The sequence below is a fragment of the Podarcis liolepis genome (assembly GCF_965112155.1).
Source record: "Podarcis liolepis genome assembly, chromosome: 7".
Classification (NCBI taxonomy): Eukaryota; Metazoa; Chordata; class Lepidosauria; order Squamata; family Lacertidae; genus Podarcis; species Podarcis liolepis.
In genome coordinates this window covers 56,737,222-56,761,695 of record NC_139561.1, presented here as the reverse complement: position 1 = coordinate 56,761,695, position 24,474 = coordinate 56,737,222, and the positions used below count along the sequence as shown (strand labels likewise).

Below are 24,474 nucleotides of genomic sequence, written 5' to 3'. Positions count from 1 at the left end.
CTCTCTGTCTCGGACTATCACTCAAAGATAGCGGAGTGCGCTTGCGCGGACTCCGTAACCCCACCTCCCGATTCTGATTGGCCGCCGCGCTGCTGATGTACGACACCGGGTGCGCTGCTGTCGCGCGGTCCGGCCGTAAAGCGCAGGCGGGAAATCAAGGAAGGGAAGGGAGAAGGTCGCGCTCCGGAGGGGAAGCCGGCGTAGGTGAGGCGGCCCTTGAGTCGGCCCAGGCCTCGTTTGCCTCCCTTTCCCCTGAGCCATGTTGGGCGGGGCATGCAAATAAGCCTTGCGTGGGCGGAGCCGGCGCATGCAAACGAAAGCTGTGGAGGCGGGGCCGTTGCATGCAAATGTGGCCCCAGGGTGGGCTGGTGGGTTGCGCCAGGTGTGCCCTTTGCTGCTAGGGCAGAGCAGTCTTGCCCTCTCCCCACCTACAGAAATCTAGGCCTACCTTGCAAGGTGGTTGTTACTGGGCATAACTCTGGAGTTCTTGAATGACTGATAAATCCCTCTTCGAATGTTAAGTTGTTGTTGTTTTGATTGTTAGATACTTCAGGGTGAGGAGAGTGTTGGGCTGAGACTGATGAAGAAGACCCTGGTTCGAATCCCTCCTGCCACGAAGCTCCCTGGGTGACCTTGGAGCACTCACAAACTCCCAGCCTCACCTGCCGCGCAGGGTTTGTTGTGAGGACAAAAGAGGAGGAGAGCCACACATTGCCGCCTTGGGCTCTTTTGAGGAAAGGTGGAACGTGAGTGTATGTGTCAATAGCTGGCCTGGAGTGTTTGCCCTCTAGTTAAAGAATCCTGGAGATGGAAGGATCCAAACTCCTGCTGTTGCAGGGAACCTGTTATTTCAGCTTCCCCGTTTGGTGGCCACCCAGCCTCTGTTAAAAAATCTCTCGTGAAAAAGGCCACCACTTTCCGAGACAATCTGTTCCATTGTTGGACAGCTTGTACAGCCAGGAAATTCTTCCTCATGTTTAGGTGAAATTGCCATTCCTGCAATGTGAACTTGTGAGTCAGATCTTTGCCTCTAGAACAAATTAGAATAAATTTGCTCCTTCACCTCTGTAGCAGCTGTTCAAACATTTAAAGATTGCTATTATATTGCCCCTTAATAGTCTTAGTGCTAAAAAAAATACACAACTCTTGCAGCCTTCTTCATAGGGCTCTGAACATTTTTGTTCCATGCCCCTCCCCCAATGTTCTAGCTTGTTGATAGTCTTTTATTATTTCTGGTTGCTCTGTATCTTTTCCAGGTGGTCAGCAATCTGCTTTGTGCTGCAGATGTGGTCGTATCGGTGCTGAAAAGTGGGGTATGTTTATTTATTTCACCCAAGCCCTGGAATATTCTTTTCTCAGTGACATAACTTGACATGAAATTGTGTCGGAGCACAATGGTTCTCCTTTGCCTGTGCCTTTGGTGTGGCATGTGAAGTGTATAATATCTCACGTGAGGTGGAAAGGGTTGGGTTGAGAAAGATAGTACTGGGTTTTCTAGATGTTGCTTGTGGGGCTGCATTTAATGGGCTGCAGTCTCCTGTCTTTGTGTTCTTGACTTTGGCAGATACAGCTTTTCTGTAACTAGTTCTTCCCCATTGCCTTTTTTAAAACAGCATTTTTGCATTTCAAATCTCAGTGTATGATTTCCCGATAGCCTGCTTAAATTTTAACTGAACAAAAGCAAGAATGTAAAAATTAAAAACATAATTTTAATTTTTATCATTTCCTTGTTATGCTCTACTATTCAAGTACTAGGTAACAGTGGTTCGGTATGTTCAGTATTAAAAAGCATTTGTTCTGTATGTGCTGTAACCAATTTGATTAATGGACCATGGCAACACAGTTCCCCACCCAGCCAAAAAAAGACCTTTTGTTTGCACTCTGTTGATGCTAAATACAAATTCAGTATTTTATATCAAGCAATTCAGCATTTGAACAGAGTTGGACTTCCTGCCTGGTTTTTATTAATTAATTAATTAGGGAATTGCTATAATTCTGCAAGTGTTGTTATGCAAAATAAAATAAAAAATCCATGCATCATTGGCTTTCTCTCACATATTTTTCAGAGATGCTCAGTTTGTGACAGTGTGTCCTTTGCAATGATCATCTTTTGCAGCAGGACCTGAAATCACCTTTGCCTAAGGCTATGGGTGGCTATTGTCTGTCTGAGTTTACAGAACCTTGCTGGGGGAACTTTTGCTCCATGTCAGTTACCTCTGTATAAGTCAAGAAGATTGTGATGTTGGCTGATGTCGTTTTAAGCCATGATACAGTTTTGCAGGTTGATTTTGCATAATAATATTATGTTTTCCAGAAATAGCAACTGTCGGCATTTATCTGTGGGGCCTTGTAAAGGGCTAAAGGACCCTCATCAAGATGTTCCTCCGGCTCTTGTCTGATGTCCGGTGGCAAAGAGCTAGCCCAGGATGGAGAAGCATGACCAGCTCCCGGCACAGTAGCACAACTGGAGCAGAACCTCACCTGACCCCTCTGCCATCACATGCACAGGTGGTTATCTGTGGGGGTGGAATCATGGGCACATCAGTGGCATATCACCTCTCGAAACTTGGGTGGAAGGACATCGTCTTACTGGAGCAGGGCAGGTAAATAGTTTTTTTTCCCCCTTTGCAAAAAAAAAAAAATAGGTGTTTGATGCAGCAAGTAATGCTGTGTGGTGGAACTGGGAAGGTCTTATAGCAAAGGTAAAGTGTACACACACCTGCTAGCTAACTGTAAGATTCAAGCTGAGAGTTTATCTACATCTTCAGAAAAGGCATTTGTATTTTCTGGAACTGTACTGCTTCAGGTTAGGACCAATATTCAGATGTTCTCCTCACTTACAAACAAAACAGGAATAGGAACAGAACCTCCCCTTGCATGTAGAAGCTCAGCATGGTGGACTAGACTCAGCTAGAACCCTTCTCTGACATGCTGGTTTTCCACAGGCAGCGGTCCTTGTTCAGTAATATCTTCCCTACATCTGATAGCTTTCTTATGCAGCATCTTATCTTTGGAATTCGTTTCAAGTTGCTTTGTCTCTGTCTTTCATGGGGATGAGGAATTTGTGTTCCTCCAGTTGTTTTTGGACTCCAGCTTGCATCAGTCCTAGGAAGCATGGCCAATAGTTAGGGTGATGGGAGCTACAGTCCCAGCAACATCTGGAGGGTTAAAACCTACCTTTTCTGTTTGACTCAACATCTCATACCTTGTTTCGTTTCCTTTACTTGTGCTTCTCCCTGCAATGGGGGTATCTTTAAAGACTGTCTGGCTGGTTGAAAATACAGCTGCTGGGCTACTAATTGGGACCCAAAGTTGGGAATGTTTTCAGCTGGTGGCTTGGTGCTTTCTTTAAAAGCCTGTCGTGGCTTGGGACTTGTGTACCTGAGACAGCACCAGTTCTCACATAAACCTACCCATGTGTTGGGATCATGGGGGGGGGGGGAGGCTACAGGAATGCTGACAGTCTGGGGGTTTTGTTCCTGAGCAGTTGGAATGCTTATAAAATTAAATACAATTGCACCTGCTAATACTGGTATAACAGGCTTCGTTGCTACCAGCACAGAGTCAAAGTTTCTGTAGAATTTCTGTATGCTTATTAAAATCATAGGGAGTAGACTCATGGTTATTAAGCTATGTCTTCTTACACTTGTAATCAGGGTAGTAAAAATGTTCTAAAGGAGTGAATTCCCCCCATTATTTCAGTGCATACTTAAGATTGCCTTTGAAGCTCTGATCTCTGCTGATTTGGTGTATGGATTCCTGGCATGGTTGTTATTCCAGATTAGTTAACTTTTAGTACATTGGTGTGATCTCACCTGTGTGACAACAGGGTACACAAGGGTGATCGGAATGAAATGCTTGTCATAAGAACATAAAAAGAACCTGCTGGATCAGGCTAATGACCCATCTAGTCCAGCATCCTGTTTTCACAGTGGCAATCCAGATGCCAGTGAGATGCCTGCAAGCAGGGATGGAGCATAACAGTACTCTCCTCTCTGGTGGTTTCCAGCAACTGGTATTCAGGAGCATTACTGTCCCCGACCATAGAGGCAGAGCATAGCTATCATGACTAGTAGCCTTCAATAACCCTTTCTTCTATGAATGTCCCATGTCTTTAAAGTATCATCAGTAGCATTAGCTGCTAGTTTGGCATTAGAGGACAGCATTGTGTATGTTGTCTGAGTTAGTCTTTAAGACTGAAAGAAGCCCTGCCAGAAACCATCCGGTTCCTTTACGTTTCCTTTGCCAAGGAATGCTGTCCTGACCCTGTGTGCTGGCATTACCCTGTCAGTGGCATGCAAGAGCAAATGTTTGCCCTTCCTTTGGCTCTGGTGGCAGAGATTGCCTCCTTGCACTTGGGCTCTCCTTGTGAAATCTGGAATGGAAGGCAAAGCGTGCCTCTTGTCAACACACAGCTAAAAATATCCCCTGCCATATCTTAGTGGCACACTTGGGCTTTGCGTGCTCAGCACCCAAATTGGGTTTCACAAACTCCATCCTTTGTAAAACCAACACACAATTGCTGACTGTGCCTCACTTCTTCAGAGGAGCGCATTTTGATTTTGTTGTGTGCTGGGAAGAGCATGGAGGAAATCAAGGAAAAGGAGATTGGGATCTACTTAATGACACTTTATTTCACTTCATACAAACTTAGCACTTCATATGGAATTTAAAAAGAAGCTCTGACTGACCATCTAAGTAAAGATGAGGTGTTCCTGGCAATCTTGAAACTGTGTGCTGTGAGAGTATGTGATTGCTTTTCGATACTTCTAATTGTTTTTTAAATGTCTTAAATACATTTTTTTAATTGCATTGTATTGTTTTATCACTGATGCATTTGCCACACTAGGCTCCTTTGGGAGGAAGGGTGGGATGTAAAAATAATAACTAAATAAAGAGGATGGGGCTTGAGGATCTATCTAAATGCAGAGCTTGTAAAGGTTAAATTATGTAAATTATGACAGGTTTTCCAATAGAAACCAGCCCAAAGAAACAGAGGCTTTCAGTTGCCTTTCTTCTAGCCCCTGGCAGTGATTTCATCCAGTCCAGGTCCCCAAAAGAAGAGGAGTAGAAATATCAGGCTCACAGGTATGGTTATGTAATCTATCTGGTTCCAGACAGGAAGTAGCTTCTCCTGGCCTCGGTGGTCTGTGGTCCCAGTGTACAGGTCATGCCACCTTTGTAACACTTGCTGGTGGCAATGTGGGGAGGTCTCCTGGGGGAAAATATTTTTCCTTTCTCCAGGAGCTGCCCATAATCCCCACTAAGTGCTACAAGTTTCCTGACTGTGGGCTCAAGAAACAGCCTTCTGGGTGTACCCACAGAGTCTTAGGAAGTACAGGCAATTGTATAAGGTGCAAAAGGCCCCACTCTTTAATTGGTGGAAAGCCTTGCCTGCTCCTCCTCTTCCCTGCCTGATTCCATAGGAAATGACTCCCTGGGCCGTTTGCATCTAAATGTCCTAGGTTCAGTCTTTAGATAGGGTTGGGAAAAGCTCCATCTGGAAACCTGGAGTGCCAACCACACTTAGCTGGTGGGCCAATTGGCCTGACTCTGGGTATGGCAGCTCCATACTTTCTTAGGGAGCCCTCTGCCACTGACTCATGACCTCTCCTCTTGGGCCAAACAAGCTTCCAGAGTCCCCACAGACCCTCCTGGGTTTCCCTCTTTCAGGCTAGCTGCTGGTTCCACAAGATTTTGTGCGGGCATCGTAAGCACAGCGCGGCACCTGTCCATCGAGCTGAAGATGGCTGAATACTCCAACAAGCTGTATCAGCAACTCGAGCAAGAGACTGGGGTAAAAACGGGTAAGGAGGGGTTACCACACTGAGCTTTGTGGCTGAGCAGGGGGTGGGGGAGTCAAACACAAAGTAATTCGCCATCCTGGCATTCCCCAGAAGGGTTGCAGATATTAGCCACCATTTGCACCCATCTGAAACGAACCCTTTCTGGGGCTTTCCTGTACCCTGACAGAGGGTGCCTGTACTTGTTCCAGGTTACGTGAGGACTGGCTCTATCTCTCTAGCTCAGACGCAAGACCGGCTGATTTCCCTGAAGCGCATAGCCTCACGGCTCAAGTAAGTGTAAGAGGAACGAGGAGGAGGAGCACCAGGCATGTGCCAGCCTTTCTGGAATAACTTATAATCAGGGCCTGGCCAGTTGGTGCTGGTCTGTGTGACAGGGCCTTTTCAGTGGTGGTTCCCCAGTTGTGGAATGCCTTCCCTAGCAAAGGTGCTACTCTGTCATTATTAACTTTAAGGAGGAATTTGAAAACATTCCTGTTTCCCAAGGCCTCTGGTGGCTGAAGAACGCTGTTCAGGCTCCTCATTGGATGGAGGAATGTTTTTAACTGCTTTTAGAATGTTTTTATAACTGTAACTGATTTTCAGTGTTTTTAATGGTAATTGTCTTTAAAATATTTGCTTTCTTTGCCACCCTGGGCTCCTTGGGGGAGGAAGAGTGGGATGTAAATTCAATAAATATAAATAATAGTGACTGGCCTTAGCTGTGTGTGTTCTCCAACAGGGTCATGGGGATCCCATGTGAGCTCATCCCGCCCAAGAGAGTGACGCAGCTCCACCCGCTTCTCAACATCCACGACTTGGTGGGGGCCATGTACCTCCCAGAGGATGCTGTCGTTTCATCAGCCGATGTGAGCCTCGCCTTGGCCAGCGCTGCCTCTTTGAATGGTACGGCCTGGCCATGTCTTTTTGTCGGCAATACCGCTTGAGTACAAACCTCATCAGGAGAGACATTGCTGATTTGTCTGCTGCTTACATTTCTAATTTGCAAAGTAGATTACAGCCTTTAGTGCAGGCTTCCCCAACTCCAGATATTTTGGACTACAGCTGATGGGAGTTGTAGTCCAAAATATCTGGAGGGCAATTGGTTGGTGACGGGTGCTTTAATGTGTATTCCCTCGCAGGCATCCTGTATGGAAGCCTTCCCCGACCATATTTTGGATCACAGCCATGCTGGCTATAGCGGATATGAGTTGTAGTCCAAAACCACTGAAGGGCAGCAGGTTTGGGGGAAAGTGCTGTGTGAAGTAGGTCTCTGCTCCCATTTTTCTGAAGGGAGAACTGAGACTGAGGGCTGAACTACATGTAACCAAGAACTTGGGCTGCTGCAGAAACTGACAGCTTCACGTCAAGGTCCTCCCTTTCACATCTCAAGAGGAGGGGCTGCAGTTCAGAAGCAGAGCCCATGTTTTGCATGCAGAAGGTCCTAGGTTCAATCCCTGACATCTTCAGGAGGACTGGGAAATCCTAGAAAGCCGCTGCCTGCCAGTGTAGACAAGAACGACCTGCTAGGTGTATCAAAGGGCTGACTCTGTATAAGGCAGCTTCTTGTGTTCCTGGGAAACAGGCCTTCATAACGACATAAGCTCAAGTTGAGCTACACAGTGCAGAGGCCAAGGGGAGAGCTCAACATGGGACTGCTCCTTTGGGTCGTATCACTCTGCTCTTTGTAGCACATATCTCAGTTTTAAGGCTGCCATCCTACACAACCCTTGCCTGGTGTGCAAGTCTCACTGAATTCAACAGGGATGCTGTGTAAACACATAGGAACTGTTTGCAAGAAAGAGTGACTTGCCAGTAGCCACACAGCGAGAGTGTGGCAGAGTCCTCTTTCCCACCCACTGTGCCACACTTACTTTCAGCTTGTGTGAATGCTCTTGCATGGTCTACTCTTCCGTCCTGCTAGAATCCTCATGGTCCACTGGAACATGTTAAATGTGCAAAGCAAAGTTGTATCCTTCGGAGCTCTTCCACAGTGGAGGCATGATTAACCTGCTTGGAACATACCCATGAAGCTGCCTTATGTCAGTTTGGGCCATTGCTCCGTGCCGCATAGGATCATTTCTTGCCATAGGAAGGCACAACCTTGTGCCCTCTTAAAGTGTTGGACTACAATTTATACAGTGCATTTTCCACAAATGCTTGTGGTTCACATTTAAAAAAAAATATCCAAGTACAGTAGTACAATAATGATACCTTATAAAAAGTATAGTACCACTACAAATTTAGCACAACCCTCCCATCAATTACCACTTCATGTAACATATTTCAACATTTAAGTGAACATAAATCTCACCAGTAGGTCAAGTAAAAATAACCAATAATTTCACATCCAAATGTTGCCCCAAAGTTGCTGGTTAGTACTTAGCAACCCCCATCTCCCAGTCCTTTGTACCACAAGTCCAAAAGGCCAGAAACTTCCCTTGGCCTTCCCCTTGAAGTAGTTGGCCATGCTGTCTGGGACTGGTGGGAGCTGTACTCCCAGCAATTCTGCATTGCATCAGGTTGCCTGTCCCATGTCTGCTCTGACCTATGGCAGCTCCCCAGCCAACTGGGATCCTTTTGAACATGCCAGAGATTGAATGTGCAAACAAAGCAAGTGCTTGAGCTAGGGTCAAGTTTAAAAAACCCCTCCTCTAAGGACATATGAAGTTGGCTGTTTTTGAGTCAGAGCAACGTCAAACAAATCCAGTGTTTTTACAAGAATCCTCCCAGAAATTGACCAGTGGTCCAGTGTCAGCACCCTGCTCTGCCTTTTGCTCACCCCCTGCTTGAGTGCCATCTATGTTACGCTGATTGCTTCTGGGGTACAGCAGTCTGCTGCTTAATTTCTCAGCTCATCTGTGAGCATGCTGGCCTAATTGAGACTCTTGATTTGTGCTTCCTGTAGCGATGCCACTTTGGCCAGGGCCAGGCAGGGGGCAAGAGAGGTGACAGATCCAATGGACCTGCTCTGCAAGCAGCTTTTCTTTGGAGTGGGGAGCAATTGGAGGGGGTTGGACTGGGTGGCCCTTTAAGTCTCTTCCAACTCTACAGTTCTATGATTCTAATTTCTGGCTCCCTTTTCCGCTTTCTCCACCCAGGTGCCCAGATCCATGAGCGGACGAGTGTTATCCATGTCTTGTGCCAAAAGGGTTGTGTGGCTGGAGTGGAGACTGACAGAGGAATGATCGAGTGCCAGTATTTTGTTAACTGTGCTGGGCAGGTCAGGTGCCAATTGTTTTGTGTGGCTGCTGTTGTCGGCGTGTGTGTGCATTGACTCACAAACAACTGCTGTGAATGAACTCAGATTTCTCCTGATGCTTCTTTTTGGGGAATACTTTCCAAATTAGCAAAAGGTTGTTCTCTCAAAAAGGCAAGCCTTTTGTGCTGGTACAACCCCCCCCCCCCGCCCTCAGGGCTTGCAGGGCTTTGTGTTCAACCTAGAAAATGGTTCTTGTTGGGTTTTTCCTTCCATGCTGCACCACATGTCTGGTGTGAACTGAGTCAGGGCAAACCTGGCTTCCTATGCTGACTGCATGGCTGTAGGATTGGTGGGAGGGAAGGATCCTGCACTCCCAAGTTGGGTACTTTAGTCTGGGCTATATGTAGTCAGTGCTTTCTATTGGAATTGTGAGCTGCAGAATCAGCTAGTTTAGTTAATGGTGAATAATTTATTTTGCCTCTAGTTGTAGAGAAGGGCAAGAAGCTATAAGGCACTAGTGCCAGCCTTTGCCAAGCGGGTGCCCTCTAGATGTTTGCGCAGGATCTCCTTGCCCCCTCTCATCCAGCACCTTTTCTGTCTCGCTTCCCTACCCCCTTCCCTGCAGTGTTACCTGGCATGTGATCCCATTAAGCTACATGGTAGTGCAACCTGCCTTCTGCTTGAGCGCTAACTTCCCCGCCTTGGTTTCAGTGGGCTTACGAGCTGGGCCTTTCCAACGAGGAACCTGTCAGCATCCCTCTGCACGCCTGTGAGCACTTCTACCTCCTGACCCGGCCCTTGAAGACGCCGCTGGAGAGCAGCACGCCAAGTAAGGACCCTCCCTCTGCACCCTCTCATGGACCCCTTTGCCTCCCACGCAGGCACTCATTGTTCAGTTGCAGTGCACAAATTCTAGACGCAGGACAGGGAGGGGGTCTGGGAAAGGCCTTTGGCTGAGACAGAAGACAGCCCACGTCAGCCAGCCAGTGGGCTGTATTGGGTCAGAAAGACTCATGGGTGTCTGGCTGCTTTTAAGGAATTGGGGAGGAAATGAACAAGGAGGCATTGGGTGAAAAAGTTGTGCTTTGTAGTCCTCTCTGAGCAGCTGTGGCATGTGGGGCTGCCTTTGCTTGCCCAGTGGCTCTTAAGCAGTTTTTGTAAATCGGGTGGGGAACATTTTCAGCCTGAGAGCCACTTTCCTTCTGGGCAACCTTCCAGGAGCTGCGTACAGAGTGGTGGGTGTGGCAAGAGTGGGCGTGACCAGACACACACCATCTAGGCAATTCAGAGGTGCCATGGCAGTTAAAGGATGCATTCTAGCCAGGCAACATCATGAGAGGAGGACACACCAGGGCCAGATGCAGGGGACTAGAAGGCTGCATTTGGGCCCTTGGCCTGAGCTTCCCTACCCCTATCGTAAGCAGAGGATAGCACACAGCTCGGCAGCTACAGAAGAAAGGGGAGGAAGTTTTCAGGGCTGGTTGGCTTACCACGATCAGCTAAAGCATTGGTTTTGATAGCCCCTTGCAAACAGCCTGCCTTGTTCTAGATGCTACACCAGAGGAAAGACTTTTGGTCATACAGTGGTACCTCGGGTTCAGTACTTGATTCGTTCTGGAGGTCCGTTCTTAACCTGAAACTGTTCTTAACCTGAAGCACCACTTTAGCTAATGGGGCCTCCTGCTGCCGCCGCGCCGCCGGAGCATGATTTCTGTTCTCATCCTGAAGCAAAGTTCTTAACCCGAGGTACTATTTCTGGGTTAGCGGAGTCTCTAATCTGAAGCGTATGTAACCTGAAGCGTATGTAACCTGAAGCGTATGTAACCCGAGGTACCACTGTATTTATAAAAGCCCAAGAATCAGTGCAAGGTCGACTTAGCCTCCCCAAAGCAGGCAGGGGCTCTAGCTTTCTTCCCTGACTGAATTTCCGGGAGCCTTCTGCCCACATGCAAACAATCACTTCTTTCCCTTCCTGTTACCCCGCCCCCCATAGCTATTGTGGACCCTGATGGGAGGATCTACATCCGCAGTTGGCAGGGGGGCATCCTTTCAGGCGGCTTTGAGAAGAACCCCAAGCCGATCTTCACGGAGGGCCGGAACCAGCTGGAGATACAGAACCTGCAAGAGGACTGGGATCACTTTGGTACGTTGGGTGGATCAGGAAAGGGTGTGTGTGTCCCCAAGTCCTCCAGATGCACCTTTCCTAATATGAGACATGTTGGCTTGAGCAAAGCATTGTGCAAGTGAGTGAGTGCCTGGCTTGGTGAGTGACACCTGCACTTTGCACTTCCTCTTTGCTTTTACAGTTAGTTTATAAAGTTCTCCCTTTCCCTGCCTTGGCTGGCCCACTCTGGGCACATTGTTGATTGGTGCTGCGAGCAAAAAGCTGTATTCTGGGCTCTCAACAAGTGCTACAAGCAACAGAGTCAACATCTGTGGGCTGCTGTGTTTGTAAACTTGGAACTTGACGGTGATGGGGTGGGGGCAATGAGGGTTTGGGTATGCTGGCAATCCCTCCAAATAGTGATTGTTTGTTCTGTCTCATCTTGGGGAGTAGAGCCACTTCTGAGTGCCCTTCTGCGGAGGATGCCGGATCTGGAGGCTCTGGAGATCGTGCAGCTGGTGAATTGCCCAGAATCCTTCACTCCAGACATGCGGTGCATCATGGGAGAGTCGCCCAATGTGCAGGGCTACTTTGTCCTGGCAGGGATGAACTCGGCTGGCACGTCTTTTGGTGGAGGAGCAGGCAAGTAAGTGGCTCACCCCTCTCTGCATGGGAGAGGCAGAGGGCCAGGGATGAGGGCACCACTTGTAGAACTCTATATGCACCAGCTTCCTGTAGGTGCATTTAAAGTCTATGTGCTGCTTCTCTAAGGCAAAGCTATGCCAGGGCCCTGCAGTTTCCAGCAGAAGGGGCTGCTCAGCTGCTCCTTGTCTGCTGCTAGTTTCTGCGCATGCTGGCACATCCCTCTCTGTCCTCCATCTGGGCAACCACGAGGCATTATCAGAGTTCAAGGGCACATCTCAAACCAGGCAAAAAGATTCAAGGAGGTGCAAAGCAGATGCAGTAAGGGCTGTAGCTGGTAATGGGATATGGTCGGGGAGGAGACTTGGGGGGCAGATAGGGAGATTTTGAGGCCTGCATTTGGCTCCCAGGCTTGAGGTTCCCAATCCTTGGGCTAATGGATGTTCCTTGTGACATCCGGAGTTGCTGTGACCTTTCTGGTTTGGGCAAAGGGATTTTATGTTTTGCTCTTGCTTGAGCAAGGAGGGATTGCAGGCAATAATGTGTCCCCACTGTAGCTCTATCTCCTACAATGTTATCTCTGGGTGTAATTACCGCTCCCCACCACTCTGCCACAAGCACAGTCTGTTAACTGTCTGCTCTCCTGCACTATTTAACCTTCTGGGCCTGCTTGTCTCCCTCCTTGGCCAGATACATGGCTGAATGGATGGTGAATGGCTACCCCTCTGACAACGTGTGGCCCCTGGACCTGAAGCGCTTTGGGGCTCTGCAGAGCAGCCGCACCTTCCTCCGCCACCGCGTCATGGAAGTGATGCGTAAGTAGCCTGCAGCTGGACTCGCTCGCGCCCCACGTTAAATCAGGGCTGTGTAGGGTGTCCTGTCTGGACTAGGAAGGTGATGGATTTGTGTCCCTTCCAGCGCTTTGATTCTGTGATTCTGTGGCCCCTCCAGCCCTGATTTATGACCTGAAAGTTCCCCGCTGGGATTTCCAGACCGGCAGGCAGCTGCGCACGTCACCCCTCTATGACCGGCTGGATGCACAAGGAGCCAGGTGGATGGAGAAGCACGGCTTTGAGAGGGCCAAGTACTTTGTGCCGCCTGGGAAAGGTGAGAGCGTTGTCCTCCGTACATAGCCCTTGGAGCACGGGGTGCCAGCATCTAGGTGTTTTGACCCAAGTCTTGTGCTTCCTCATCTTCAGACTTGCTGGCCCTGGATCAGAGCAAGACCTTCTACAAGCCAGACTGGTTTGACATTGTGGGGGCAGAGGTCAAGTGCTGCAAGGAAGCCGTCTGCGTCATTGACATGTCCTCGTTCACCAAGTTTGAAATAAGCGTAAGTGTGGTTGTGAGAGGGACATGGACCAGCACTGTGGGCCTGGCATCTGCTTCTGTAGCTTGCTTGGGTGTCTAGAAACCCTCAAAGTTTGTTCAGTTGATACAGAGCTGTCGTTATTTTATAAAAAGCGACTTTTAGCTGAACCATACAGATGAAAATGGCAACAGCAATTAAACACTCTTGGGCAGACCAAAGCCTTTATGGCAAGAATGGGGCAGCTGTGGCCCTCCAGATATTTTTGGGCTACAACTCCCATCATCATCTTTCTGACCACTGGCAATGCAGATGGGAGTTGGAGTCCAGCCACATCTGGAGGACCACAGTTAACCCACCCTGCATTAAAAGGCTTACAGAAATAAATAAAAGTATTGTGGAGAGGCACTAAGAGAGACCCCTGATAGGACCATTCCAGAGGGTGGGTGCTGCCATGGAGAAAGGTCTTCCTCCATGTATCAGCCAAAACTTGCAAAATGGACATTTTGTGAACTTTGACACTGAGCTTTTCCTCAATGCTTCTGAGCTTCTAAGCCTTTATGATTCAAGCTGTATCCCTCCAGGCAGCTGGAATGAATCTTACGGAGAGAAATGCACCTTGGTTTGGAGAGCGCTCAGGCTGTAAGCAAGCAAAGGGTTGCCCATGTAATGGTCATAGCTATTAAGGCCTGGAAACTTGCCTTTTTGTGTGTTTTTTGCAGCAAGGCATTAACTAAAGTAGCAAAGTGGCTAAGGAAATGTGTAATTTAGGGTAAATACAGTTAGAAATGCATACACTGAGGAATGTGGGCATCTCAAGGTGCTTACTTGTGTCAGGAGCTGAGAGCCATTTCAAAAAGGGATGGACAAATCCTGCTTCTGCTGCTGTCTCTGATTTTTTTCTCCTCTCCCACCTCCCCATGCTGCAGTCCACAGGGGACCAGGCCCTGGACGTCTTGCAGTATCTCTTCTCCAATGACCTGGATGTGCCAGTGGGGCACATAGTGCACACAGGGATGCTCAATCACAACGGAGGATACGAGAACGACTGCAGCATCGTCCGCCTAAACAAGCGCAGGTAGGCTTATTCGGACTCATCCTTTTGCCTGCTCTTTCTTCTGCCTTCCTGCTTTGAAGACTCACCTTCCACATTACGCAATGCCTCTGTTAGTGCTGTGCGTAGAAGAAGAGGATACGAGAAGAGCAGAACTTCCCAGATTTGATTTGGAGGGGGGATAAATTATGTTTTGTGAAGGAGGGCTTCCTTTATTCTGTCCTGAATATACAGCAAATCAGTTTCATGACACACAAGAAATTGCTACTTTATATCCTTCACCCCCCTTCTTGAAGTGTTACGTTCACCACCTAGATCCTTTGTTTATTTGCAATATCTATTTTTGTGGAAGTCCCATTGGCCCCCAACCAGCCTGGCCCATTGTTCAGGGATAATTGAAATTGTAGTCCAGAAACTGGTGGAAGCCCAAAGGCTGCCCGTCCCTACTCTAGAGTCTATCTTCCACAGATTATTATTTTTAATGTATCTATATCCCACCTTCAAGAAGCTCAAGGTGGTGTACTTGGTTCTAGTCTTCAATTTGCTTCTCAAACGAAGGGCTGAATTGAGCAAAGTGCTACAGGCTTGCCTTTGAGTTTGGTAAATATTTGGTCTGCATTCAGGGAAGCTTCTGATGCCAAATTTCACTCCCTGGGAGGCCGGTGGTCTCATTCTTCAAGCCAAGAGAGTGCAAGACAGGGCCCTCAGAGTTGCAGGAAAACCATTTGGATTATAGGATGTGAATTGTTGTTTCACATTAATTATGGGAATACTTTGTGCTCCAATGCCTCTGTAGCTCAGGTACAGCTTTGTATGCTTCAAGGGGACCTTTCAGGGCCATGTTGGAGGATGGAACGCCTCCCAGGTTGAATGCAGTTGCAAGAACCTGAGAGCCTGGACTCAGTGATTATCCACCCCAGGAGAGTCGCAAATCCCAACAGGCTTTGCTTCAAGCCCTCTGTGGGTGTGGACAGGTCCACCACGCCACAATACCTCCCAATACCTCCCCAGTGCCTGGCCCCTGCCTTGTGCTTAACCTTCTCCATTGTACTTTGCATTCCAGCTTCTTCATGATTTCCCCCACAGACCAGCAAGTCCATTGCTGGTCCTGGTTGAAGAAGCACATGCCTGTTGACAGCAACCTGTTCTTGGAAGATGTAACCTGGAAGTACACAGGTAAGGCAGGAGGGAATATTGTACCTGCAGATTCTGACACAGCTGGAGCGGCTGCAGATGCTCCTTCAGCAAGAAGTCATGTTTTCAGTTGCTCTGGAGCCCCATGCTGGCTGCAATCCCAAACAAAGGGAGGGCAGCTGTTTGGGGAAAGTTGCTGTAAAAATATGAATGTGGTAAATAGGTTTTTGCAAATGTATTATCTAGGTATTCTCACAGGCAATGCGGGTTTGGTTGTGGCTCCCTATTGGCATCTGATCAGTGACAGATCCAAGCTTGGTGCTATGTAGTGTGGGAAATACTCCCTGGGCTTATATGTGAAGTTCATTTTGAAATATAGGCTCCTATTTCACATCTTCTCTTAGAATCTTCTACCTCTTAGAAGATGATTTACCCCTTGCTTTCACTACTGAGGGTGGAACTATGCTCTCGCATGATGCCACCATCAAAAAAAGACAGCCCCATGTTTCTCCTGTCATTGGCTGCCCGGGTACAGAGACTTGCACACCACAGTTATGTCATGGCAAGGTGCCTGAAGAGAGGGGAGGGTGGCTGTGGTTGAACTTGGTATGGGGTTTCCATCTTCAGTTGCAGTGCCATGTCAAGATTAGCGTGCAATTCCTCTGGTAGCAAAGCTAGGTTTGTGGTCTCCAGATGGGGGTGCTTTAGTGCTAGTGTTAATGAGCCTCCCTGCTTTAAATGAGTCAAACGTAAATTCTTAGTTGTTCCTCGGATCCACAGATGTTGTTGGAGCTCAGCTCCCATGATCCCTGACTTGGATGATGGGCTCTTCTTTCTGCAGCAGAATTTGATTTCATGCCTACTGTTCTTTCCAAACCATCTTCCTCCTCTGTCAACTATGGCCCTGAGCTGTGCCAAGGAAAACTGAGGGGTGGAGTTGACTTGGGTGGGACCTTCCCTTTCATTCTGCAGATTGCTCAGAGGTAGAAACCCTTGTGCTTTTCTCTACCTAGCATTGAATCTGATTGGCCCACGTGCTGTGGACGTCCTGTCAGAGCTGTCCTATGCTCCGATGACCCCAGAGCACTTTCCATCCCTCTTTTGCAAGGTATGTCACATGTTTTTCAGTTTGTTTTAGAAATCTGCTTACTCCTCATGCAAAGGAACCGGTTCACACAATGGCCTGGTTCACACACTGTACTAAGGTGTGGCTTGTTTAACATGAGTTAGCCAGGAGTTGTCCCACAATCCAACAAACCATGGCTTGTTAAAGCTTGGTTTGTTTTCAGACTTCTCCTGCATTATGCCTTTTTAGTTTGGGTCAGAGTGGCCAGTCAAACTACAGTAGAGGAAAGGTGTAGTTAAAACAAACCAAGATTCACAAGCCAACAACAAACAATGATTCTAGCTGCTGCGCAGCATTCACACACAACACTAAGCTGTGGTTTAATAAGCCATAGTTTATTAAAATGTTGTGGAGCATTATTTGTAAACTCAGAGGTCCTGTTTTGTGTATCTCTCTGCCTCTGCCCTCAGGTTTGTCACCTAAGACCACACATAAGGCAGAATGGCTGGGGGTTGTGTTAATGTTGTGTCTCAAAGCGGCTTTATGTGATGCTCTGGTTTTCAAACTGTCCTGGAGAAGCCTGGCTTTCTTCCAGCTTTTTATGGATTTGTGATGTGTAGCCAAGATTGTTGTTGTTGTTCATTGCCTGCCCTTCTCCCTAAGGTCCCAGGTCAGGTTACAACATTAAAATACAATATTAAGATTGCTGCTGGGCATACTCTTAGTTTGCATGGGGTGGTGGTGAGTCCAAGCAGTTCTAGACAGTGCCTTGTGCAACCTGAGAGTATGTCATTGAATTCAGCATACAATCTGTGGTGCAAACATGGGGGCAGGGCTTCACTCAAAGTTGGAAGAAGGCTCCTTAAAGATAGGACACTTTGTAGACTGATGTCTTTGTGGCAGGCCTCATACAGAGTTCAAATCTTGGCCAATTTGCAGGGCACAGGTTGTGCGTTTACCAGGCAAAGTGTCCTGCCATGTCTTCGTCTTGCTGAATATTGCAATGATTACGTTGCAGGGTGTTTCTTGCCTGTTCTGTAGCAGTTTTCAGATTAGAGAATATCTGTGGCTTGAGGACAGGGGTGGATGCATTTATGAAGGGTGCCTTAATTATTCTCTGTGCTGCTGCAATAACATCTGGAGGACACCCTGCTGGCTACCTTTGTCCTACAGCATTCAAAGTGCTTTACATTCTTGGTAATACAACAGGCCTATAGGAAACTCTTTATTATTGCAAATAAGGTAGGGAGAGGGCAGTTGAGGCTGAGAGAGAGCAGCTGGCCTAAGGCCAACAAAGTTTTTATAGCCAAGGTGAGATTTGAACTAGGCCTTCCCTGATATGTAGCTCTCTTTTCTTTTATCCGCCGTGCTTACTCGCTACAGTGGCTCATTTCATGCTTCAAAACATGACACTCCTTCCAGCACCAGAAGGAATGTTCATTCTGTAAGGCTAGCTGGAAAACCTACAGTGGGACCTCTGATGCTCTCAATGTCAATGAGCCAGTGAGGATATATCTTCCTAATTACACCCTGGTGGTGGTGCTGATCACAAACTGGCTGCCCACAAACAAATTGTAAGAGGCGCTTTTGTACACTGCAGAAACAGGGAGTGGTTTGGAATGCCCTGAGTCGTTCTGTCCAGCGTGTAAAGCTTGGGAATTTATTTTTTCAAGTTTTTTTATGGGTGTAACTTTTTAAAAAAAAGTGTTCCCCTCCTCTCTCCAGCATATACATGAACCTTCTGTCCCCAGACAGAGAATCTTGTGTCCAATCCTTGTGAATGGAGAATGTTATCGTGGAAATGGGCCTGACCTCTGGACCCCACCCTCAAAAATGAATCTCCAAATGCAGGGGTGGCTAACCATTTTTTTTAGCACGAGGGTCACATTTGCCATTTGAGGGGTTGCATGCACACATACAGCCCCCACTCCTGGACTGATCCATGCTAATCAGCTGTAGGGGGCAGTCATCACCTCTTTTCTGCTCATCAAATGATCAATCTGATTGTGGGCAGTGATGATTAAACGGGGAAGACGGGGGGGACGGGACGAGAACCATGTAAGCTACCTTCAGCTCCTTGCAGAAAAAGGTGGGATATAAATGCAACAAAATAAATAAATAAAAGACACCCAGGAACCAGAAGCCAGGCGCTTGAGGAGTCTTTTCTTGCAAGCTCCCAGCTGCTTGTGCTCATTGCAGAAGTGTTTTTTTTAAAAAAGATTGTATAATGTTTATTCTACCGTGTCATCTCTGCTTGCTTCTCTGGTGCTTAAGCTTCTTGATTGTCTCCTTCCTCTCAGTGGAGAGAGTGAACGGTTGCTCCCTCTCTTCTTGTCCTGGGTTGCCCATGTGCTTTTGCCACCTTCCATTTTCTTCCTTTGCTTCCTGTTTCCTACAGGAGATGAGCGTGGGCTACGCCAACGGCATCCGTGTCATGAGCATGACGCACACTGGAGAACCGGGATTCATGCTCTACATCCCCATTGAGGTGAGAGGTGCTTTGTTGTCTTAAGACCAAAACTTTAATTTTCAGGACTGAGGAGAACCTCTTCTCCCTTTTTCCACGGGATGGTATAGAAAGATCCAGAGTAAAAGACTTGGCTTAGAAGTACAAGATACTAATATCCATTCTGTCTTCTCAAGCTCACCTGTTTGTCCCACTGTGTGTCTCAAAAAGGAGATCTACCTGTTGGGACCTAACTTTCCTCGCTTTCAGACCACATTGTGAGCAGGAAAGCATCCAGTCAGAATAGGCCCATATGAATTGCACTTTGCTAGAACGGGCAAAAGGCCCATCTAAACCAAGCTACCTAAATATACTCAGCTTATAGGCAGGACATGTTGTTTGCCTTCAGCATCAAACAGTGTCAGAGGTACTCTGCCTCTTAATTAGAAAGGCTCCATTCAGTTTGTCAAATTGTTTTTATCCATTGATAGACAAATTTACAGAGAGTGGCTAATAGCTAATAATCTGTGAACTCTGCCTTGCAATATCAGGCCAAGGCAACCGTGAGCTGTCCTAAATCAAAGCATCTGGAAGGCACCAGGTTGGGGGAGGCATTGCTACTACTTATTTTGAAAGGAAGAAATGCTTTTTAAAAAATCCCCAAAAGGGGCATAACTTGGCATTAAATTCTGCCTGCAAAAGCCACTACAGGCAGCCTTTGGAACTGGCCACAGGGAAAATGCAATCAGATTCTTACACTAAACAACTACCTAGAGCAGGCATAGGCAAACTCCAGCCCGCCAGATGTTTTGAGACTACAGTTCCCATCATCCCTGACCACTGGTCTTGTTTGCTAGGAATGATGGGAATTGTAGTTCAAAAACATCTGGATGGCCGGAGTTGGCCTATGCCTGACCTAGAGCACTGAGCAATCTTTCTCCTAGGACATAGTTAAAACAAGCCGCTTTTTGTAAGGTAACATAGCTTCAGATCGTGGTTTTTGTGACAGCAAAAGGTGGAAGCTGCTGGGCAAAGTTTGGATGAGCAAACAAATCATGGTTTGATAAGCCATAGTTTAATAAACCACGGCCAAGTGTTATGTGCAAACCAGGCTATTCAATGCTGTTTGCTGGGCTTGGGTGGAGGGACGTTATCATCCACAGCTTTCTGCAGCTGTCCAAGGGCTGCTGCCATTTTTCACTCTCTAGAGTTGCAGATGCCAAATGTTGCATTCAAATGCCTCTGTGCTGTTTTTCCAAACCCTCCCCTTGCAGTATGCTCTGCATGTGTACAACGAGGTGATGAGCGTGGGGCAGAAGTACGGGATCCGGAATTCTGGCTACTACGCCCTCCGCAGCTTGCGCATTGAGAAGTTCTTTGCCTTCTGGGGCCAAGATCTGGATGCTTTCACCACGCCGCTGGAATGTGGGCGCGAGTTCCGGGTTAAACTGGAGAAGGTGTGAAAGAGAACTGGGCCGTGGGGTGTGTGTGTTTCTCTGTGGCACAGAAAAGGCAGGCTGCCTTGAAACGAGCGCAGCACAACCTCCCTGCAGTGTGGGCATCATGTTTGCCTTGGGGCTGGGGGAAGTGGATTCAAACCCTATCCTAGCCATCAGTTTCCTGGGTGGCACAGGGCAAGTCACTAATTTGTGGGCTTCAGCTTCTCTTCCGTTAAGCTGCAACAGCAACATAGGAGGTGGAAGGTACCCCAAGGGTCAAGTAGTCCAAGCCCGTGCAATGCAGGAATCTCTTGGTTCCTTGTAGATATGTTCCCCATAGAATATAAAGCAGGAGCTGTCCCTTTGTCCAGCCCTGACTGATGCTTCCCCCCCCCCCCCGCTCTCTCTCTGCAGGGCACTGACTTCATAGGGCGGGAGGCGCTGATGCAGCAGAAGCAGGAAGGGGTCTACAAGCGCTTCATCATGTTCGTCCTTGAAGACCACGACACAGACTTGGACCTGTGGCCCTGGTGGGGGGAGCCCATCTACCGGAATGGCCAGTACGCCGGCAAGACCACCAGCAGTGCCTATAGCTACACACTGGAGCGGCACGTCTGCCTGGGTTTCGTCCTGAACGTGGACCCAGAGACCGGTGAGGAGCAGCCGGTGACACCCGACTTCGTCAACCAGGGTGAATACGAGATTGATATTGCAGGGCAGCGCTTCCAGGCCAAGGCCAAGCTTTATCCCTTCAGCTCCCTCTTCACGACCCGCCGGCGCAAGGATGAAATGGAGTTCAGTGGCTTCCAGGGGAAATAACTCAGTGCTGCATCTTTCAGACTTTTTAACGCTGCTGCTCGTTGGGACTTTGTATAGCCCCTCTGGTCTGTTACATTTTGTATATCATAACACTTTTCCCCCCTTTTCCTCTCCTTCCATACATATCTCTTCTTTTCTGCTCATCCTGGTTGTTTTCCAACATTGGCTGAAGCCCCTGAGCTCCAGGCCAAAAGGGCTCTGTTGAGTCCTGAGCTCCAGCCTCCACTTGTCCAATCAGCAAGGACTCCTGTGCCCTGAGAACATTGGCTGTGGCCTGGTGGGACTTCTTGCGCTTGGAAGCAGCCTCGGGCCCTTGGGATCTCTCCTCTCTTGCAACGTGCCACATCACCCCAGGGCCCATCAGGCACCTGTGCACCAACACCCAGCGGCCAGCCCTTGTCCTTTGCAGTTTTCTTCCTTGTGCTGCCTGCTGGAGAGGCCAGCAGGCATTGTAAGGTAACAGCGAGTTTTTCTCCACGTTAGGAGTGGGTGTGAGCAATCTATGAGCTGCACCACATAGGGTCAGCATCCTACAGAAAATTTGGTGTGCCTGGAATGGAGTTGCCTGGGTCAGCATCCTACAGAAAATTTGGAGTCCCTGGAATGGACTCCTCAGTGTCTATGGATTGTGTGGCTGAGGGTGCTTGTTTTTGGGTTTGCAGAATCCTCCTTCCCTTCTACTTTGTTCTTTTTTGTGTTCAGTCTTGGATTGGTTGGTTGTGCAATATATGGTGTTCAAAACCCTCACCTGTGCCACTTAGGGGCCGACCAACCTTTAGTCAACAGGCCTGTAGTTGCTTAGAGGTTGGGGCTGAGGGCTGTGGGTGTAAGCTGCACCATCTTAACAATGGCTGAGCCATGGGTTGTGTCTTGGCTTTGTGTTGGCACCCCCCCCATCCCAAGTCCTGTGGGTAAGTGGTTGGTCACCTTTGCTTGGCCCCAGAATGGCTCTCGTCCTTCCCAGCACTCGCCTCCTCTGCAGCTGCTGAGAACAGAATCTTGCATGCCATCTTTCACAAGGAGGGCTGTCCCATCTCAGGCTTTAGGGAGTGTTTGTGTTGGGTGGAGGGAAGAGTCTCAGCCTTCTCACTGTCATGGAAATGATTTGAGGCTGGGGTTTCTTTAAGCCAGGGAAATTTGCACTGAAAGGCAGGCATGCCATGCCGAAGAGTGACCTCTGGCCACTTGCAGCAGTCCAGTTAGCTGTCACTGCAAACAAGAAAAGGGAAACTGATCTTGAGGAAAGAGGCAGGGCATCTGTGCCTTGCAAATTCTCCCAGCAATATAGATCGGTGGGATTTCATGCTGCCACGGCTCCCTTTGAAAAATCCTTTCGACTGGCTCCCTGAGGCTGCTTTGTGTCTTTCCCTTCCTCCCTTTTTTCTATATGCCAGGCAACTCTTCTCTCCTCCTGTCTCAGTTGCTTGACATATCATAATGTTGCTGACCATTACCCATGCAATGTTTTTCAGTGCTGCTGCCCTTTCCGAGGGCAAATGCCTGAGGTCCCTGCTCCCATACTCCAAGGTTGCCAGTCAGCAAAAAAAAAAAAAGTCTAGATAGGGTCTTCTGTGTAGATGTCTCTTGAACAGAGTTCCTTGTAGCACTGATCCTGAGGCCTTGGGCCCGTCAGAAATGGCTCCTCACACAAGGAGAGGCAGAACTGAACATTTCCCACAGCCGGCCACCGCTGCTGGAAGAGGAGACTGAGAGACTGTATTACCAAGACTGTCAGGCAGGACCCCCCAAGACAGCAGCACAGATGGCGAGACTTCCTCAGCATCTGCCCCAGGAAGTGTGTGAGATGCAGCTGAAGCCAGCTCGACCAAAGACCAGATGGTCCCTTTGCTCTCCCCCTTCTAATTGTGTTGCTTCCCATTTATTTTTCATAAATGGACAGGGGGCTTTTACAGTGAGCTTAAAAGAACTTGCTACTTGCTGTGTGTATGACCATCCCATTTCGGCTTCTAGGAGCTTCTCAAGGCTCCCCTCCCCATGCTGTTTCCCAAACATGCATAAGTTTTAAAGTCCCTCCCACATCACTGTCAGCTCTCGTAAACAGCAGGGTTGGTTTTGTTGCTAAATTTCTGGCCAGATGCAAGTAAATGGTACAGGGGCCTCCTTACCTGCAGCTACCTTTGCACCAAAGACAAAAGTTTTGCGGGGGGAATTCATAGCAGGCAGACAAGGCAGGAAGGCAGAGCAGAAGTCCTTGAGCATGAAGGCCATCCTTGTGATACCTGCAAGGCCCTACCCAGAGCAGCCTCCACAATCCTGCAGAGTTTGGGTCTTCTGCCTTTTCCAAAATAATGTTTTGAGGGATTCCTTATCTAACAATCTCTCTCACTCACTCCTGGTTCTTCCCTCCCTGCTCCTAGAATCACTCCTTCAATACTCACTCCCTTTTCATTCTCAGATGCACTTTAAACACATTTGTTCATTTTGACCTTGATTGCCAGCCCTCTGTGATCATTCCTTCATGGAATCAACTCCAAAACTAGCAGAGGTGGTTTTTGTTTTTTTAAGCATCATTATTAAATTAAGAGCACTTGCCAGCATCTCTTTTGTGGAACAGGCACCGGAGATCTGGAAGCTGAGCGAACCCTCCCCTTCACTCTGGAGTGCCTTACGCCTCATGAATGTTTCCTAACGGAGGGAGCAGAGTCGTGCCTCAGCTCCACCCTGTATCAAAAACTCTGCTGCTTGGCTGCCGCAGGCCACCATGGCAGGATTCTTGGGGTGCTCTGGACCCTTCTGACCCTCTCTGGGTGTCGCTGGCATCGACTGCTGTTGCTGCGCCTGCACCTCTGCAGAGAGTGTATATCGGTCTGGACTGGAAAACCAGGACATTGGGAGATGCTCTGCTCCTCTTCCAGTGGAAGTTCCCAAGGACTCCTGGTCCAAAGCGCACAAAGGCGAGGGAGCAGCTTCCTTTCCTGTCCAACCGGGAAGCCTGCATCTTCATCATGCGGCATTTCTGCAGATATATTTCCTGTCCCACTTTGGTTTTCAATGCTACCTGGTTTGTATATCAATAAAGAGTTGTTTTAACTACTGTTGCTGCAGAGTCTGTGACTTGTTCCCCAGGCCTGTCCAGGAGACTGGCTGAGTTCTGAACTTGAACTCCCCAGCCTTTCTCAGTTTTCTGTCTGTGTGAGAGAGATTTCTGAGCCCGGTCTAATGCAGCAACCCTAACCTAGTACCCTCCAGGCTTTTTGGACTATGGCTCCCATCAACCCCAGAGATGGGAAGGCTGTTCTGATGCCCCCAACCCCAGTTAAGCAGCTTTTATTGGGGATTACTGGCTAGCTGCATGTGGGACAATGGGAAGTGGAGTTTAGGGGGCCTCCACTTTGACTCTTGCCTGGGCCATAACTTCACCAGACCTTTAGCAAGCCAGTCCCTCTTGACCTCAGCCCAGAGGGACTTAATATCCCTTTGGTAACGTTGGTGCCCATCCTTACACCCTCACATGG

General features: G+C 48.3%; 1 protein-coding gene across 4 annotated transcripts; it reads left to right on the top strand.

Moving 5' to 3' along the window:
* The first annotated feature begins 68 nt into the window (after positions 1-68).
* PDPR (pyruvate dehydrogenase phosphatase regulatory subunit) lies at positions 69-24,053 on the top strand. 4 transcript variants are annotated; one of them, XM_083515184.1, is made up of 20 exons: positions 69-204; positions 545-746; positions 1,257-1,313; positions 2,321-2,603; positions 5,674-5,807; positions 5,996-6,077; positions 6,526-6,689; positions 8,885-9,006; positions 9,697-9,814; positions 10,979-11,128; positions 11,543-11,735; positions 12,422-12,546; positions 12,683-12,838; positions 12,931-13,064; positions 13,970-14,118; positions 15,158-15,270; positions 16,242-16,336; positions 18,693-18,782; positions 20,015-20,197; positions 20,594-24,053. In XM_083515184.1, the coding sequence occupies exons 4-20, from the start codon at positions 2,377-2,379 to the stop codon at positions 20,996-20,998; spliced, it is 2,640 nt and encodes an 879-aa protein (XP_083371310.1). In that variant the 5' UTR covers positions 69-204; positions 545-746; positions 1,257-1,313; positions 2,321-2,376; the 3' UTR covers positions 20,999-24,053. The 4 variants fall into 4 exon arrangements, with proteins under 4 accessions (XP_083371310.1, XP_083371312.1, XP_083371309.1 ...); XM_083515186.1 differs by having other exon boundaries at positions 2,315-2,603; XM_083515183.1 differs by having other exon boundaries at positions 545-752.
* Positions 24,054-24,474: the final 421 nt, after the last annotated feature.